The sequence below is a fragment of the Haematobia irritans genome, chromosome 4, assembly GCF_050003625.1.
Source record: "Haematobia irritans isolate KBUSLIRL chromosome 4, ASM5000362v1, whole genome shotgun sequence".
Taxonomy (NCBI): domain Eukaryota; kingdom Metazoa; phylum Arthropoda; class Insecta; order Diptera; family Muscidae; genus Haematobia; species Haematobia irritans.
In genome coordinates, this window is record NC_134400.1 from 129,160,193 (window position 1) to 129,180,626 (window position 20,434).

The window sequence follows — 20,434 nt, forward strand, 5'->3', positions numbered from 1 at the left end:
TTTGCCGAAATAAATATGTACTAACATATCTCTTTTCCTTTGCCACTGTCAAATCATCGATTTGAGTGCAGTTGGCTGGGTTTATTTTGAGCGTGCTTTCTCGTACTTCATTCGGTTTGTTTTGTTATTGTTGGTTTATTCTTCAATCATTTTCTTGTTTTTAATTTCAGCTTAAAACCATGAAATGACTAGATTACAAGTGTAGCTTAACCAACAGAGGAAAAGGATGTTTGTCAAATTTATTTGGGCAAAGCAAGATGGTTGGATGGACGCACGTTTCGGAATTACCACATTCCTCATCAGCATCCTCTACTTGCAGCAAAACTATCAACCAATTATCAGAATAAATTCAGGCAGTTCATTACACTACACTTGTAGTTTAGTCAATGCATGGTTTTAGGCTGAAATCAAGAAAACGACAACAATGATTAAAGAACAAAACCAACAATAACAAAACAAAACGAAAAATTTAATTTCTATAGAAAATTTTGTCAAAAGTTTATATCCAAAAAAAAATTTCAACAGTTTATTTTTATTGAAAATTTTGTCAACAGTTTATTTCTATATAAAATTTTGTCAACATTTTATTCCTATTGAAAAGTTTACCTCTATAGAAAATTTTGTTAAAATGTTGACAAAATTTTATTTCTATAGAAAATTTTGTCAAAATTTTATTTCTGTAGAAAATTTTGTTTTTTTTTATTTCTGTAGAAAATTTTGTTTTTTTTTTTTTATTTTATTTCTGTAGAAAATTTTGTTAAAATTTTATTTCTATAGAAAATTTTGTCGAAATTTTATTTCTGTAGAAAATTGTGTCAAAATTTTGTTTCTATAGAAAATTTTGTCAACAGTTCTATAGAAATTTCTGTCAAAATTTTATCTCTATAGAAAATTTGGTCAAAATTATATTTTTATTGAAAATTTCAATTCAATACAAAAGTTGGTCAAAATTTTATTTCTATTGCAAATGTTACTTCTATCGAAAATTTTGTCAAAATTTTATTTCTATTGGAAATTTTGTCAAAATGTTATTCCTATTGAAAATTTTACCTCTATGGAAAATTTTGTTAAAATGTTAACAAAATGTTATTTCTACAGAAAATTTTGTCAAAATTTATCTCTATAGAAAATTTGGTCAAAATTTTATTTCTATTGAAAATTTTATTTCAATAGAAAAGTTGTTCAAAATTTTATTTCTATGGAAAATTGTGTCAAAATTTTATTTCTATAGAAAATTTTGTCAACAGTTTATTTCTATAGAAAATTTTGTCAACAGTTTATTTCTATAGAAAATTTTGTAAAAATTTTATCTCTATAAAAAATTTGGTCAAAATTTTATTTCTATATGAAATTTTGTCAAAATTTTATTTCTATTGAAAATTTTATTTCAATAGAAATTTTGATCAAAATTTTATTTCTATTGTAAATGTTACTTCTATAGAAAATGTTGTCAAAATTTTATTTTTTTAGAAAATTTTGCCAAAACTTTATTTCTATTGAAAATTTTGTTAAAATGTTGACAAAATGTTATTTCAATAGAAAATTTTGTCAAAATATTATTTTTATAGAAAATTGTGTCAACAGTTTATTTCTATAGAAAAATTTGTCACCAGTTTATTTTTATAGAAAATTTTGTCAAAATTTTATTTCTATATAAAATTTTGTCAAAATTTTATTTCTATATAAAATTTTGTTAAAATTTTATTTCTATTGAAAATTTTATTTCAATAGAAAAGCTAGTCAAAATTGTATTTCAATTGCAAATGTTACTTCTATAGAAAATTTTGTTAAAATTGTATCCCTATAGAAAATTTTGTCTAAATTTAAATTCTCTAGAAAATTTTTGTCAAAATTTTATTTCTATTGAAAATTTTACTTCTATAGAAAATTTTGTTAAAATGTTGACAAAATTTTATTTCTATAGAAAATTTTGTCAACAGTCTATTTCTACAGAAAATTTTGTCAACAGTTTATTTCTATAGAAAATTTGGTCAAAATTTTATTTCTATATAAAATCTTGTCAAAATTTTATTTCTATTGTAAATGTTTCTTCTATAGAAAGTTTTGTTAAAATGTTATCTCTATAGAAAATTTTGTCTAAGTTTAATTTCTGTAGAAAATATATGTTAAAATTTTATTTCTATTGAAAATTTTACCTCTATAGAAAATTTTGTTAAAATGTTGACATCATTTTATTTCTATAGAAAATTGTGTCAAAATTTTATTTCTATAGAAAATTTTGTCAACAGTTTATTTATTTAAAATGTTGACAAAATTTTATTTCTATAGAAAATTTTGTCAAAATTTTATCTCTATAGAAAATTTTGTTAAAATTTTATTTCTATAGAAAATTTTGCCAAAATTTTATTTCTATAGAAAATTTTGTCAAAATTTTATCTCTATAGAAAATTTGGTCAAAATTTTATTTCTATATAAAATTTTGTCAAAATTGTATTTCTATTGAAAATTTTATTTCAATAGAAAAGTTGGTCAAAATTTTATTTCTATGGAAGATTGTGTCAAAATTTTATTTCTATAGAAAATTTTGTCAACAGTTTATTTCTATAGAAAATTTTGTAAAAATTTTATCTCTATAAAAAATTTGGTCAAAATTTGATTTCTATATGAAATTTTGTCAAAATTTTATTTCTATTGAAAATTTTATTTCAATAGAAAATTTAGTCAAAATTTTATTTCTATTGTAAATGTTACTTCTATAGAAAATGTTGTCAAAATTTTATTTCTTTAGAAAATTTTGCCAAAACTTTATTTCTATTGAAAATTTTGTTAAAATGTTGACAAAATGTTATTTCTATAGAAAATTGTGTCAGCAGTTTATTTCTATAGAAAAGTTTGTCACCAGTTTATTTTTATAGAAAATTTTGTCATTATTTTATTTCTATATAAAATTTTGTCAACATTTTATTTCTATATAAATTTTTGTTAAAATTTTATTTCTATTAAAAATTTTATTTCAATAGAAAAGCTAGTCAAAATTGTATTTCAATTGCAAATGTTACTTCCATAGAAAATTTTGTTAAAATTGTATCCCTATAGAAAATTTTGTCTAAATTTAATTTCTCTAGAAAATTTTTGTCAAAATTTTATTTCTATTGAAAATTTTACCTCTATAGAAAATTTTGTTAAAATGTTGACAAAATTTTATTTCTATAGAAAATTTTGTCAACAGTCTATTTCTATAAAAAATTTTGTCAACAGTTTATTTCTATAGAAAATTTGGACAAAATTTTATTTCTATTGTAAATGTTTCTTCTATAGAAAGTTTTGTTAAAATGTTATCTCTATAGAAAATTTTGTCTAAGTTTAATTTCTGTAGAAAATGTATGTCAAAATTTTATTTCTATTGAAAATTTTACCTCTATAGAAAATTTTGTTAAAATGTTGACAACATATTATTTCTATAGAAAATTGTGTCAAAATTTTATTTCTATAGAAAAATTAGTCAACAGTTTATTTCTATAGAAAATATTGTCAAAATGTTATCTCTATAGAAAATTTGGTCAAAATTGTATTTCTATATAAAATTTTGTCAAAATTTTATTTCTATTGAAAATTTAATTTCAATAGAAAATTTGGTCAAAATTTTATTTCTGTTGTAAATGTTACTTCTATAGAAAATTTTGTGAAAATTTTATATCTTTAGAAAAATTTGTCAAAATTTTATTTCTATTGAAAATTTTGTCAACAGTTTATTTCTGTAGAAAATTTTGTCAAAATTGTATCTCTATGGAAAAGTTGGTCAAAATTTTATCTCTATGGAAAAGTTGGTCAAAATTTTATCTCTATATAAGATTTTGTCAAAATTTTATTTTTATATAAAATTTTGTCAAAATTTTATTTCTATATAAAAATTTTGTCAAAATTTTATTTCTATTGAAAATTTTATGTCAATAGAAAATTTGGTCAAAATTTCATTTCTATTGTAAATGTTACTTCTATAGAAAATTTTGTCTAAATTTAATTGCTGTAGAAATTTTTTGTCAAAATTTTATTTCTATTGAAAATTTTACCTCTATAGAAAATTTTGTTAAAATGTTGACAAAATTTTATTTCTATAGAAAATTTTGTCAAAATTTTATTTCTGCAGAAAATTTTGTTAAAATTTTATTTATATAGAAAATTTTGCCAAAATTTTATTTCTATAGAAAATTGTGTCAAAATGTTATTCCTATAGAAAATTTTGTCAACAGTTTATTTCTATAGAAAATTTTGTCAAAAATTTATCTTTATGGAAAATTTTGTCAAAATTTTATCTTTATGGAAAATTTGGTCAAAATTTTATTTCTAAAGAAAATGTTGTCAAAATTTTATTTCTATTGTAAATGTTACTTCTATAGAAATTTTTTTAAAATTTTGTCTCTATAGAAAATTTTGTCAAAAATTTATTTCTTTAGAAAATTTTTGTCAAAATTTTATTTCTGTAGAAAATTTTGTTAAAATTTTATTTCTGTAGAAATAAATTTGACAAGCATACTTTTCCTCTGTTGGTTAAGCTACACTAGTAGTTTAGTCAATGCATGGTTTTAAGCTGAAATCAAAACAACAATATAATCTTATGTTTATAGAAAATTTTGTCAAAATTTTATTTCAGCAGAAATTTTTGTCAAAACTTTGCCCGAACATACTCGGAACTGGAATATTCCATCGGTAAAGATATAACAAGTAGCAATGTTTTTATATTAACCGCGAGGGTTTATTTCCCAAACATTATATATCAATTATTTAAATGTTTTTCTTAGTGTAAAAATAAAAAACATCCGCTTGGAGAAACGGACAATTGTTTGTGTAGTTGAACCTATAATGACTCAAACACTCAATTCATTTAAATAAAATCAATTTTACATACCTGCTTGAATTAAATGCTCATTGGAGAATTCATGCTGTGTTGTAGTCAAATACTCGACACGATCGAAAGCTTCCACTTTATCCCGGGGTATACATTCTTTACGAGATATACTGTAGACAGCTCCACTCATACATGTATCAATTTTTGTGGCACCATCGGAGCACTCAATATATTTGGTACAATCGAATGGATGTAGGAAGACACCAGTCAAACCAGGTGGACACATAAGATAGGTAAGACCATCAACTGCAAACAAAATAAGGAAGAAAACGTGGAGTAAATGGAAATAATGATATGGCACACCCGAAGAGAGCCTACTTTCCTCCGGAAGGAAATTTTGTGGCGCCAAAAGAAAACTTTGCTGGTCTAAAATTTCGTTCCTCGAAGGAGAAAACTCTTCCTTCAGTGTAAAATAAAAAAACACCAACCTGCCCCAAAAGTAGTTTCTATATCCGTAGATCCAGATCCCGACCACAATGACATTTGTACTTGAGGCACACGATCTCTCTGCTCCATATCCTCTTTCGACTCACAATGCTTACGGGACAAACTAAATGCCATACCGGAAGCACAAGATTCACCAGCCATACGACCAGCTCCACATGTTATATATTTTGAACTATCGAATGGATGAGGATATGAGCCACTCAATCCAAGTGGACAATAGATCATGGTATGACCATCAAATTGTTCCTCTACATTGCGATAAGCATTGCTCTTCTGCAGCTCACTTAACAGGCGAACCCTTTCGGTTTTCAACACTTGATTGGAGGGTAAACAGCTACGTCTGGTTGTACTAAAGACCTGGGTAGGGGAGCATGCGATTACCTGCATTTGACTACGCAAACATTTCACATATTTCTCGGCATTGAAGGGATACAAATGGATACCCTCGGTTCCCGGTGGACATGTAATAAGAGTTTGAGCTAAAATTAATGTAAGAATTTATGATCCTTGTGTAGATTCCTCTGGGACTTACCATACTCATAGCTCACTTCGGACACAATGTACATGACATGATCGATTTTTTCTATTTGATCCAATGATTCACAATATCCTTTGGATATACTAAAGGCAGTGCCTTGTACACAGTTTTGTATAGCCGTATTGCCATTTTTACAATTGATAAACTTGGTATAATCGAAGGGATAGGGAAAGAGGCCAGTTATCCCTCCAAGACATAGGATATCGGCATTGTGTGGTAAATCACTGTGGCCACCGTTTATTGATGACGTGGAAGTTGATGTTTGCGTATGCTGAGTATCTATTAGCGTAAAGTGAAACAAACAAATAATTTTGGGGAAAACGCATGCGGTTTTTTTTTATTATAAAGCAGAAAAGCAAGGAAAGATGCAAGCAAGCGAAAAGATTGTACATAAGTCAAGCATTACAATTCTTATAATAAAGCAGACACCCAGAGAAGGGATATAATCACCTTAAACCTATTTCAAGAGCATAGTGTAACTTGTTTACAGAGATCATATAATATGTTTGAAGCAAAAATGTGATTTTCTCGCCAAGCACAATATGCTGATAAATACACTCAAAAAACAGTTTACTTGGATCCTTCCCTTTGGATTATAGTATTGATTTCGAGCCAAAGATGGGGCTTCTCTGGCTTTACATTTAGGACCAATAAAATTAAAATTTCGATGGAGATCTCATTCATCGAATTTTTATTTTCTTTTTGTGATATATTAATAAAATTATCCATGTACAAATTCCAGTTTCAAAATCAATATTATAACAAAAACAAGTATATACGGCCGTAAGTTCGGCCAGGCCGAAGCTTATGTACCCTCCACCATGGATTGCGTAGAAACTTCTACTGAAGTCTGTCATCCACAATCGAATTACTTGGGTTGCGGTAACACTTGCCGATGGCAAGGTATCTTAAAACTTCCTAACACCGTAATATAAATATACCACATAGTCCATACGTGGTATATATTAAACTAAAAAGGCCGATTAAATACGTATATAATTAAGTTTAAAGTTTCTATAGAAATAAAATTTTGACAACATTTTCTATAGAAGTAAAATTTGCAAAAAATTTTCCATAGAAATAAAGTTTGGAAAAAATTTTCTATAGAAATAAAATTTTGACAATATTTTCTATAGAAATAAAATTTTGACAAAATTTTCTATCTTCTACATTTTGACAATGTTTTCTATAAAAATAAAATTTTGGTAGATTATTTTTGGCTCGAGTGGCAACCATGATTATGAACCGATAATGGATCAATTTTTGTGCGATTGGGGATCGGCTATATATAACTATAGACCGATATGGACCAATTTTGGCATGGTTATTAGCGGCCTTATACTAACATCACGTTACAAATTTCAACCGGATCGGATGAATTTTGCTCCTCCAAGAGGCTCCGGAGGACAAATCTGGGGATCGATTTATATGGGGGCTATATATAATTATGGACCGATATGGACCAATTCTTGCATGGTAGTTAGATACCATATACTAATACCACGTACCAAATTTCAGTCGGATCGGATGACTTTTGCTCCTCTAAGAGGCTCCGCAAGCCAAATCGTGGGACCGGTTTATATGGGGGCTATATATAATTATGGACCGATGTGGACCAATTTTTGCATGGCTGTTAGAGACCTTATACTAACACCATGTACCAAATTTCAGCCGGATCGGATGTTCCAAATTTCAACCGGATCGGACGAATTTTGCTCCTCTAAGAGGCTCCAGAGGTCAAATCTGGGGATCGGCTTATATGGGGGCTATATATAATTACGGACCGCTATAGGCCAATTTTGGCATGGTTGTTAGAGACAATATACTAATACCACGTAGCAAATTTCAGTCGGATCGGATGACTTTTGCTCCTCTAAGAGGCTCCGCAAGCCAAATCGTGGGACCGGTTTATATGGGGGCTATATATAATTATGGACCGATGTGGACCAATTTTTGCATGGTTCTTAGAGACCTTATACTAACATCATGTACCAAATTTCAGCCGGATCGGATGAAATTTGGCTCTCTTAGAGGCTTCGCAAGCCAAATCGGGGGTTCGTTTTATATGGGGGCTATATGTAATTATGGACCGATATGGACCAATTTTTGCGTGGTTGTTAGAGACCATATACTAACACCATGTACCAAATTTCAGCCGGATCGGATGAAATTTGCTTCTCTTAGAGGCCTCGCAAGCCAAATTTGAGGGTCCGTTCATATGGGGGCTATATATAATTACGGACCGCTATGGGCCAATTTTGGCATGGTTGTTAGAGACAATATACTAATACCACGTAGCAAATTTCAGTCGGATCGGATGACTTTTGCTCCTCTAAGAGGCTCCGCAAGCCAAATCGTGGGACCGGTTTATATGGGGGCTATATATAATTATGGACCGATGTGGACCAATTTTTGCATGGTTCTTAGAGACCTTATACTAACACCATGTACCTAATTTCAGCCGGATCGGATGAAATTTGCTTATCTTAGAGGCCTCGCAAGCCAAATCGGGGGATCGGTTTATATGGGGGCTATATATAATTATGGACCGATGTGGACCAATTTTTGCATGGTTGTTAGAGACCATATAATAACACCATGTACCAAATTTCAGCCGGATCGGATGAAATTTGCTTCTCTTAGAGGCCTCGCAATCCAAATCGGGGGATCGGTTTATATGGGGGCTATATATAATTATGGACCGATGTGGACCAATGTTTGCATGGTTGTTAGAGACCATATACTAACACTATGTACCAAATTTCAGCCGGATCGGATGAAATTTGCTTCTCTTAGAGGCCTCGCAAGCCAAATTTGGGGGTCCGTTTATATGGGGGCTATATATAATTATGGACCGATGTAGACCAATGTTTGCATGGTTGTTAGAGACCATATACTAACACCATGTACCAAATTTCAGCCGGATCGGATGAAATTTGCTTCTCTTAGAGGGTCTGCAAGCCAAATCTGGGGGTCCCAGGGGGCTATACGTGAAAGTGGACCGATATGGCCCATTTGCAATACCATCCGACCTACATCAATAATAACTACTTGTGCCAAGTTTCAAGTCGATAGCTTGTTTCGTTCGGAAGTTAGCGTGATTTCAATAGACGGACGGGCGGACATGCTCAGGTCGACTCAGAATTTCACCACGACCCAGAATATATATACTTTATGGGGTCTTAGAGCAATATTTCGATGTGTTACAAACGGAATGACAAAGTTAATATACCCCCATCCTATGGTGGAGGCCATAATAAGGGTTCTATGGCCAAATTTGGGAAAATCGGGCTATACATATATATGGGAGCTATATGTAAATCTGAACCTATTTCGATGAGTTTTTTCACATATTGTTAGTACTATAGAAGATTATAGCAAGCCAACTTTGAGTAACATCGGTTGATAAATAAGGATTTTATGGCCAAATTTGGTAAAATCGTGCGATACATATATATGAGAGCTATATCTAAATCTGAACCTATTTCGATGATTTTTTGCACATATTGTTAGTACTATAGAAGACTATAGTAAGCCAACTTTGAGTAAGATCGGTTGATAAATAAGGGTTTTATGGCCAAATTTGGTAAAATCGGGCGATACATATATATGAGAGCTATATCTAAATCTGAACCGATTGCAGACTTCAAGGGTTATGAAGAAGATTACTTTCTGCCAAATTTGGTGACGATCACAACGTTACCCCATTTGTATAAATCGGGCAATACATATCTATGGGAGCTATATCTAAATTTGATCCGATTTCTTCCGATAGCGTTCGTCCTTGTGCCCAAAAAAAACCCCTGTACCAAATTTCATTAAAATCGTTTAATAATTGCGACCGGAATCCTGTGAACAACAAATACATGGACGGACGGACGGACACCCAGCGCTAGATCGACTCAGGAGGTGATTCTGAGTCGATCGGTATATATTTTATGGGGTCTAAAATCAATATTTCTGGTAGGCACATTTTTTAGCAGATCAAAGTTATTATACCTTGACTACTATGTGGTTTAGGGTATAAATACTTAAAAGTAACAAAGTCTCAATTCCACTAAAAAATCAAAGATGAAAATCCTTAACATAAGTCTAAAAATTAAATATATAAGTTGATATAAAGACAATTTCTTTAAATTAAAAATATTTTTCTTTGATTTACTTACTTCAAATTCCAAAATTTTTGCCCTACATTTAATGAAAGAAATTTTGACGCAAAGATTATAATCTTTCTTTTAAATAAAGTGTCATTTTTTAAAAAAATTTGCCTTAAAATTTTGGTTACATAATCCTCCTTAGGTCGATATTTTTCTCAGTGTAGATAATTTCCTAGAAAATAACATCGGTGCTACAAACATGTTACATATTCCCCGTGAAAAAAATAACATTATACTCTTAAAACATGTTTTGGGTGATCGCAATCCTTCTTCTATACACTGAAAAAAAAGTGTGATTTCTTAAAGATAAAGCTCTTATCAACTAAAAAAGCTTGGTATCTATGCCCAAAGAAAAAATACATTACCTGCGAAATGAAATTTTAGACACACTAAATGCCCCTTTTGTTACAAATTGGTTTCTTTAAGAACAAACCAACCCGAATTTATGATAATCGATGCAATGATTGTTTTAAATTGTTATACCCTCCACCATAGGAATCGAAATATTACTCTAAGACCCCATAAAGTATATATATTCTGGGTCGTGGTGAAATTCTGAGTCGATTTGAGCATGTCCGTCCGTCCGTCTGTTGAAATCACGCTAACTTCCGAATGAAACAAGCTATCGACTTGAATCTTAGCATAAGTAGTGGTTATTGATGTAGGTCGGACGGTATTGCAAATTGGCCATATCGGACCACTTTTACGTATAGCCCCCATATAAACCGACGCTCAGATTTGGCTTGCGGAGCCCCTTGGAGGAGCAAAATGCATCCAATCCAGTTGAAATTTGGTATGTGGTGTTAGTATGTGGTCTATAACAACCATGGAAAAATTGGTCCATATCGGTCCATAATTATATATATCCCGCATATAAACCGCCCCCCAGATTTGGCTTGCAGAGCCTCTTGGAGGAGCAAAATTCATCCGATTCGGTTGAAATTTGGTACATTGTGCTAATATATGGCCGCTAACAGCCACGCAAAAATTGGTCAAAATTTATTTTCTGTAGAAATTTTTGTTGAAATATTATTTCTGTTGAAAATTTTATCAAAATTTTATTTCTATGGATAATTTTGTCAAAATTTTATTTCTATAGAAAATATTGTCAAAATTTTATTTCTATAGAAAATTCTGTCAAAATTTTATTTCTATAGAAGATTTTATCAACATTTTATTTCTATAGATAAATTTGTCAAAATTTTATTTCTATAGACAATTTTGTCAAAATTTTATTTCTATAGAAAATTTAGTCAAAATTTTATTTCTATAGAAAATTATGTCAACATTTTATTTCTATAGAAAATTTTGTTGAACTGAATTATATACGTTTTTAATCGGTCTTTTTTTTATTTTGTTTAATATATCCGCCGTATGGACCAACTTACAATTTAGAAGACGGTGTTAAGGATTTTTTATGATATGTTACCTTGCCATCGGTATGTGTTACCGCAACCCAAGTAATTCGATTGTGGATGACAGTCTTTAGTACAAGTTTCTACGCAATCCAAAGTGGAAGGTACATAATATACGGCCTGGCCGAACTTACGACCGTATATACTTGTTTTATTTGCCTTTAAAGAACAAATTTTCCATCTAAATAAAATTTTGGTTGTCCAAAATTTCGTTCCTCCGAAAAGAAAACTCCTCTTTCAGTGTAGACCTAAAGAAAAAATACTTTCCTGCGGAACGAAATTCCCCTTTCTAATATCCTCATCCAAAAAATTCCGTTTATCTAGCCATTTTGTTCCCCAGAAAAGAAAACTCTTTTTTTGATATATACACTGAACAAAAAGTGTGGCACGAAAAAGCCTAAAGTTTCTGTTGGAAGGCCTCTCCGTTCTCACCATGTGACCAGTGTTATCGATGTGCCAATTTAATGGCACATTTGCCACTAGTTGCTAGCGGTGATTTTGCGGTGACTTTTGTGTCACGTTTTTTTTTTTTGTTGTGCCACAAATTTTCACACTAATTGAATTTTTATTTTGAATGTTCCCTACGGGAAATGGATCAACCACAAGACCGATACAGGACTAGTCCCTGGTGTGCATGGACTAGTCCTAGGGACTGGTCACTTTAACATGGGTTTGTCATTAACGGGGTAAATTTACACTTTAGGACACGTCTTGGACTCGTTCCTTAGGACACGTCTTGGGACATTTTAAGTAGTAGCACCCCATAGACAGGTCCTCATGAACCAGTCTCTGACAAACTCTTAGGAATCTGTTTCAGTTTGGTTATCCGAATCGCACCAGAAATGAAAAACTTTTGAAATATATTGAACAATAGGTTATTCTGGTAATTCTACTTCACTAAATGTGTAGATCCAATAAGATTTTTATATTAAGCGAGTTTGGAAATCATTAAATTATGATTATTTAAAAACTACGACAAACTGGATCACAGGTACCAGTCCTGTGATAGGTCCGTCAGTGGCAATTTGCACCAATTTCCCGTTGGGTTGTGCCACTTTTCACTTAATTAATTTTATTCTATTTTTTTGGATAAGCCCTTCGCCCAAGCGCAAATCTTTCGTTAAAATGGCAAACTTTTAGTAAAGCACACTTAAAGGCAACAAAAACAGGGGAAATACAATCAAAATTTAGTATAAGGAATTTTGGACCATATACTGGATTTTAGCGTAGACATTTGATTTCTTTCGTCTTCCCGCTTTTGTGTTGTGGGGCATTATTGGGTCAAGATTACAGATGTAATCGATGTCTTGACAAATAGCCGAGTTTAAAAGCTGAAAACTAAACTTGTAAGCACTTTATCCTTTATCCGCCTGAAAGTATGCCGAGAAAATTGTTTATAATAGGCAAAAAAATCAGTTGGCAAATAAATTGGACATTAGAGGGTTAATTATACAGATATAATCGATGTTTTGGCAATTAACCGAGTTTACACGCCGAATAATATATTTCTAAGGACATTTTCGGACACTTACACCGCCTGAAAGTATACCCAGAAAAGTTTCTATAGTGGGTAGATCGGGTTACTCTCCTAAACTTTCTATTACGATGAGGGATTTTCGATGAAATACAATTAAACAAAGATTTCGTTACATGTATTTATCATGTATGCATTGATTACATTGATACATGCGAAATGTCGTATACAGGGTGGCTGATAAGTATTGCAATCAATTTCAGTGAAGGGCTCGTGAGCTGAACATATCGTGAACACATATTGAAAAATGAGCTTGGACTAAAGCCATTGAAGTTCAAGAAAATGCAAGAGCTCACCGATTCACACAAAAAAGTTTGACTATAATGATCCAAGGAGTTTGGTTTTCTCCGATGCGAAAGGCATTCAGAATTCGCACTTTGTGAACAAATAAAATGATCGAGATTACTTGCCACCATAACTCAACCGATAGAGTGGATCGCCGTAACGGTTGATGGTCGTTATCCGCTCGTATTAATCAACTGTGGCGTAAAATAAAATGCCGAATATTTAGGGATAATATTTAGAGCAAAATCAACCTTGTAGTCAAAATAAATGCCGAATATTATGGGGAAAATTCCCTAAAGACAATATTGAAGCCCTGGGTAGACAAATATTTCGGCCGCAAACCATTGACATTCTAACGAGACTCAGCACGTGCCAATCAAGTATGGCTGGTATGGCGGCTGCTCGCTTGATTTCTAACGCACAATGGCCACCAAAATCTCAATCCGTTGGAGTAAGTTTAGCACTACAAATTATCAAAGTGTCGATCACCTCAAGATGGCACTTTGCCGAGAATGGAGCATAAAACTTCAGAGCCACGTTCGTGCAGTGTGAGTTGTGAGTTTTGAAGGTAATATTTCGTGCTTAATGTGGCCAATTCGAAAAAATCTAAACACATTCTAAAAACAGGTGTTATTTAAGACATTTCTTGTTTTCCAACAATAAAATAAAGAAATGTTGCATTACATATCAGTCACCCACTATGAGGCGTATTTGAGATACATAAAATAACATGGTTGCGACAAATATATTATTTGTTCCCCGTGAAAGAGTAACATTATGCTCTTAAATAATGTTTGGTTTCATCATTTTCCTTCTCTGAGTTGGTCCCCAAACTCTTGGCTTGGGCTGTTGCAAAATCCATAAAATCTCAAACACCCACAATGGTTAGCATGCCCGCGCTATATTCAAAGGGTCATGGGTCCCAGTTTCGACCAAATTCCAAAACCATTTGCAGCAGTGGATTATCACCTCACAGTAATGCTGGTGACTGAGTGTTTCAGAGTTTCTCTAAGTGGTTTCACCGCAGTGTGGAACGCCGTTTGCAATTGGCTATAAAATGGAGGTCCTTTGTAATTGAGCTAAACATAGAACCGGGCAGAAAAGTTCACCACTGCGGTATCACAAAGAACTGAATAGTCAACCTCAGCCTGAAATGTCGGGCTACCTCTATACCTAACCTAACCTAAGACCCGCCGTATAGCCCAGACATTGCTCCATCTGATTAGCACTCGTGGCTGATTCCGATATTAATTCTTATGAGGAAGCCAAAACATTACACGATTCGCGGATTCAGTCAAAAGACAATTTGGTAAAAAGTTGAGAAAAAGTAGTGTCTAACGACAGACAACACGTCCATTAATCACTCTATAATATTTTTAGGAATAAAACACCGTATTCTTAACTTTGCGCTCAAAAATTCATTGTTCCAAAACGAAATTTTAGTCCCATGTAATTTATTTTCTTGTTAAAGTTGCATCGTTAAATAATATCCGTAGCCAGGTTTCGCCAGAACGAACTTTGTTTGGTTTAAAAAAAAAAATCACTTTGGCGACAAAAGCAAACATCATTGGTCTAAATTTCAAACATTTTCTAAAACCACGACTATTTCGTGACACCTGGTCACTCCTAAATAAAAACAATTCCCCACTGAAAACCCTACTCTAAAAATAATAAACACAAAAAGCCATGCAATTAAAGCTCGCGATTAAAACGCCAAAAGTGAAAACAAAACTTATATAACTCACGACTCTGTTCAAACACTGTGGTACCCCAAGAGCTACCAGAACCGCACTGTACCTTTTCCTGATAGTCACATACAAAACGAATGCTATCGAAACCGGTACCTGGACCACAGCTTTGTATATAAGTTTGACCATTGGAACACTGCAAAAATTTCTCACAATCGTGAGGGTGTGGATACAGGCCAGTAACCCCTGCTGGACACTCCACATGGTTGGAATTACTTTGGAATTCGGAATTTGATTCATGATGTCCCTCATATGATTTACCGGATATCAATACACCCGAATTTACAGAATCAACATCACCACAATGAACTTTCTCTTTGAAATCACAAACCTGATGGACACTATCGAAAGCAGTACCAGGTCCACAATTCTGTATATAGGTTGCACCATTGGCACATTGTAAAAATTTGGTACAATCAGAGGGATGTGGATATAGACCAGAAGCACCCGGGGGGCATGTAGCTTGGGATTTACCTAAAGGTTCAGTTAGTATTGGAGGAATATTATTGTAATAGGGTGTGGAATAAAAGAGGATGACATTTTTTTTTTCAAATTATTTATATTACCTTGTCTGACATTATCTTCCGATGTGGGTCGTGAACCATAACCAGTAATTGGTACACCACCACCACCTCGACCCGAACAATCCACTTTCTCCTTAAAATCACAAACTTTCATTGGTATGCTAAAGGCTGTACCAGGACCACAATCTTGTATGTGAACATTTCCATTGGCACAATTAATGAATTTCGTACAGTCCGAAGGATGTGGTTCCAGACCTTGAGATCCCGCTGGGCACAATACATCTACATTATCTGTTGCAGCATCAATATAACGTCCTGCTCTGTTAGTTGGCGAACTTGAATGCTGTTGCTGTTGTTGGTAAGTGGTTGTTGTGTGAGTGCTACTTCCCGAATTGCTTGGACTTCCCAAATTGGCACCACATTTCACTTTGTCCGGGCGATCACATTCTAAGGTCTCCGGGTTGAAAACAGTACCCACAGAACATGATTGAACATGACCACGTCCCTTCCAACAATTCAGAAACCGGCGACAATCATAAGCATAGGGCAGTTGCCCAGTATAGCCCGAAGGACATCCAGTAAAATATTCCGTCAATTCATTATCCGCTTGTTGTAGCTTACCAGATGAGGGATAAAATGTCTGGCCACCCATTTGAGATGTTTGAGTTCTCTCGGATAATGGCTGATGTTGTGGTTGCGTAGTTTGAGTTCTTTCGTATAATGCTTGTGGTTGTGGTTGAGGTTGTCTTGAATGCTGATGCTGCAACTGAGTTTGTTCATGTTGATGGTTATGATGACACTGAACTCCTGGTTCATGTTGATGACTGTGATGTTGATAGCTACTTTCATGTTGTGGAATCTGATAAGAATCGCTACTCGATCCATAGGCAGTCCATTGCTGAGTAGTGCTTCTACTTGGATTTGTTATTGTTGTATGGTAATCATTGTCATTTGCTATATAGCCTGGCTTATGGTTGTAGGTTTGAGTCTGATATTCAACTCTGGCAGGTTGTGACCAATGTTGGGTTGTCGTGTACGTTTGTCTAGTTACCTGTGGATCTGAAGTGTACACTGAGGTCTTTACTCCAGAATTATAGGTCTGAAATTATGGAAATATTAAAATAAAAAAAAATAATAAAATAAAACAAAATGAAATGAAATAATGGATTCATGTAAACGAATTGTGTACGTCTGACTGGACTCATTAAAAAAGAGACTTGCCCAAAATATAAGTCGACCTGGTTGAAATTTCGCGATAGAAAAATGCATAAAGCGACAATATACCTCAAAAACAAATATAAGTTCAACTAGACTGTATCTTATATACCCTACGTCATGCATTGCGTATAAGGGTAGGTTAGATTCAAAACAGGATTCAGGTTGTTTGTCTAATGTCTCTAACGAAGTCCTTGTTTTATTCAAGGACTCTGCCTCAAACGAAGTCCCTGTTTCGGAATCGCCTCTTCAACGATATGGTGAACTGTTTGCCTAGTAGAAGCAGGGCAGTGACAAAAGGTAGTGTTTCAAGGTCTCATCATTCTCAAAAAACACCCTATATGCACCATCCTCTGCTGTCTTATTCAGCACAGATGTGCTCGGTCGTTATTCCCATGGTCTTTCTGACTGTCGTAATATTCTCATTGAGTAGTTTTCCAAACTTTTTCTTGTCTTGGTCATCCTATAATATTTCGTCGACCTCTCGACCGTTGCATTGGTCCACATTGCTTTACGTGCCTACCGAGCCCATTCATCCAATTCTGCCCGCGTCGCCTCATTGGGCTTAGCGGAATTGGAAATTAAGGAAACCTTTAAGTTAAACAATGGATGCAGCATATTTAAGGCGGAGATATTTGCTATTGCTGCAGAACTTCTATCGATGAGGCCGTTTTTTAGTTGTGATATCAGCATTTTCATCGATAGTCAAACCCAGGCGGCACAGATAACGTCATTTCGGGCGCTTCCTCCGCTTTTTTTTATACCCTGCGCCACACTGTGGAACAGGGTATTATAAGTTAGTGCATATGTTTGTAACACCCAGAAGGAGACGAGATAGACAAATGGTGTCTTTGGCAATAATGCTCAGGGTGGGTCCCTGAGTCGATATAACCATGTTCGTCTGTCCGTCCGTCCGTCCGTCTGTCTGTGAACACATTTTTGTGATCAAAGTCTAGGTCGCAATTTAAGTCCAATCACCTTCAAATTTGGCACATGTTCCTAATTTGGGTCAGAATAGAACCCTAATGATTTTGGAAAAAATCGTTTCAGATTTAGATATAGCTCCCATATATATCTTTCGCCCGATATGCACTAATATGGACTCAGCAGCCAGAGTTTTATACCGATTTGCTTGAAAATTTGTACAAACATAACACTTAGTCGTATAGTCAAATGTGCAAAATTTGACTGAAATCGGTTCAGATTTAGATATAGCTCCCATATATATCTTTCGTCCGATATGGACTTATATGGCCCCCATAAGCAAGATTTTTGGCCGAATTTGGTTGAAATTTTGCACTAGGAGTACAATTAGTAGTATAGTCAAGTGTGCAAAATTTGACTGAAATCGGTTCAGATTTAGATATAGCTCCCATATATACCTTTCGCCCGATATGGACTAATATGATCCTAAAAGCCAGAGTTTTGGCCCAATTTGGTTGAAATTTTGCACAGGGAGTAGATTTAGCATTGTCGCTATGCGTGCCAAATTTGGTTGAAATCGATTCAGATTTAGATATAGCTCCCATATATATATTTCGCCCGATATGCACTTATATGGATCCAGAAGCCAGAGTTTTATCCCGATTAGCTTGAAATTTTGCACAAGGAGTACAGTTGGTTGTATAGAATATACTAACACCCATGCAAAAATTGGTACAATTCGGCCCATAATTATAGGTAGCCCCCATATAAACGGATCCACAGATTTTGTTTGCGGAGATTCTTGGAGAGCCAATCTTGGTTCATATCAACCCACACGCAAAGAAAAAAAAAAACGTTTGGAAAACGTGTACGGAAAACGTTTTTCTTTTGTTAGAATTTTTTGAATTGCTTCGAAAAGTATACATTTTTATCACCAAAAAAATTCGTTTGTTACAAAATTTTTATTTTTTCGATAAAAAAAAGTTATTTTTGAAACAACAACACAGTCCATTTCGTTTATATCAAACACTGTTCTTTTCTGACTTTAGGTTTTTAATAAGACACATTTTACACTTCACAGTAAAAATTTAATATAGCAGAATGTAATGTTGAACATTTTTTCGGAATTTTCCGACCATATCTGGAATATATGTAAAAAAAAAACACTGTGGTCGAAGCAGGGATCGAACCCACGACCCTTGGCATGCAAGTCGGACGTAGCAACCACTGCTCCACGGTGCCCAACTAAATGTATTTTTCTGTTAAATAAACTTTGTTTAATCGGCTTGTGGACGCCGCAAGCTATGCTATATAAATATAACTTATATGGGTAATTGTCTATTGATGACAATAACGGCTACATAGCTCAGTGTGTATTGGCTTACAAATTGCATGGTCCGCGGTTCGATTCTCCGTCCAGGCGAAAAGTAAAAAAAATTTTAAAAATTTATAAAATCGTATAATTTCTTCTACATTGTTTGTATTACAGAAAAAGGTGCTATGTTAAGAACTTAAAAACTTCGTGAAAGTGAGAAAGATGTGAGGGAAAATACAATTAGCCAGAAAATTTTTTTTTTTGTTGAGTTAGTCTTTTTACATTCTGGAAAAGAATACACGTTTATCACAAAAAGTATATACTTTTCTTCCAAATACACTTCCTTTCAACGAAAAGCAAATGAAAAACGAACTTTGTTTGTCTAAAATTTCGTTTTGGAGGAAAGAATTATTTTTTGCGTGCAATCACACAAAAATTGGTCCATATTGGTTCATAATTGTATATAGCCCCCATATAAAGCGACCCCCATATTTCACTTCTGGCATCCTAATTACCACGCAGCAGTTCATATCGGTTCGTAATTATTTATAGAATCCCCTATATATACCGATCAAGAACTGAAATATATACGCATTTAATCGGCCTTTTTGTCTAATACATATATACGCCGTATGGAATCGGGCAGCACTCAGTGATAAGAGAGAAGTTCACCAATGTGGTATCATAATGGACTGAATAGTCTAAGTGAGCCTGATACATCGGGCTGCCACCTAACCTAACCTAACCTATACCCCGTAAGGTGTTTTAAGATACCTTGACATCGGCAAGTATTACCACAACCCAAGTAATTCGATGGTGGATGACAGTCTTTAGTCGAAGTTTCAACGCAATCTATGGTGGAGGGTACATAAGATTCGACCTGGCCGAACTTACGGCCATATATACTTTTTGCTATTTTTAATTCCAAACATTTCCTTCCCAGGTGCATGATTTCAACAGACGGACAGACAACATCGATTTCAATGAATTGATATGTGTTTATCTTTTAAGAACCAATTACCAGATGTTTAGTGCAATTTAATTTCTAGGGTAGTCTTTTTTTGCTGGCCACACTTGCAAGTTAAAAATCAAAAAAAAAAAAAACTTTAAACAATTCGATTTGAGAATTCAAGGCATCACAAATTGAGGAAATAAGTATGTCACCGAAACACAACAGATTTCCATGTGTAATCAGCATTTACAATTCGAGTGAATCGATGAAGAAGAAAAACAACCGCTGCTAGATTGGATTCATTGAGAAAATCGCCAAACCATAAAAACACACTGCAATAATCATTGAATACAATCCGACGTTGTTTTTTTTTTTGCGAAAACCAAGACACAAAAACAAACGCAAATGAAAACTGACAAATACCGAAAGCTCGTACTCGACAAATACAAATGTTATCAATTTACGACTGATCTTAATTAGGTGTTATCAAAATAAATTTCCAAAGAAATTTCA

The 20,434-nt window shown here is 33.4% G+C and overlaps 2 protein-coding genes across 3 annotated transcripts in view; both read right to left on the minus strand.

The window, feature by feature from the left end:
* teq (Tequila) overlaps positions 1 to 20,434 on the minus strand; it is a 41,134-nt gene that overhangs the window by 20,265 nt on the left and 435 nt on the right. Inside the window, exons 2-5 of one of the 2 annotated variants that reach the window (XM_075306136.1) lie at positions 15,558 to 16,614; positions 5,847 to 6,131; positions 5,296 to 5,793; positions 4,868 to 5,113 (exon numbers count right to left, since the gene is read on the minus strand). In XM_075306136.1, coding sequence (XP_075162251.1) covers positions 4,868 to 5,113; positions 5,296 to 5,793; positions 5,847 to 6,131; positions 15,558 to 16,614 — 2,086 coding nt within the window. The remainder of the gene's footprint in view (positions 1 to 4,867; positions 5,114 to 5,295; positions 5,794 to 5,846; positions 6,132 to 15,557; positions 16,615 to 20,434) is intronic. The other variant, XM_075306137.1, reaches the window with a different exon arrangement.
* LOC142233365 (peritrophin-1-like) lies at positions 14,746 to 15,544 on the minus strand (the record flags this gene model as incomplete). The annotated part of the gene is made up of 1 exon (XM_075304262.1): positions 14,746 to 15,544. A coding segment is annotated over one exon (609 nt), but the record flags the coding sequence as incomplete, so codon positions are not given.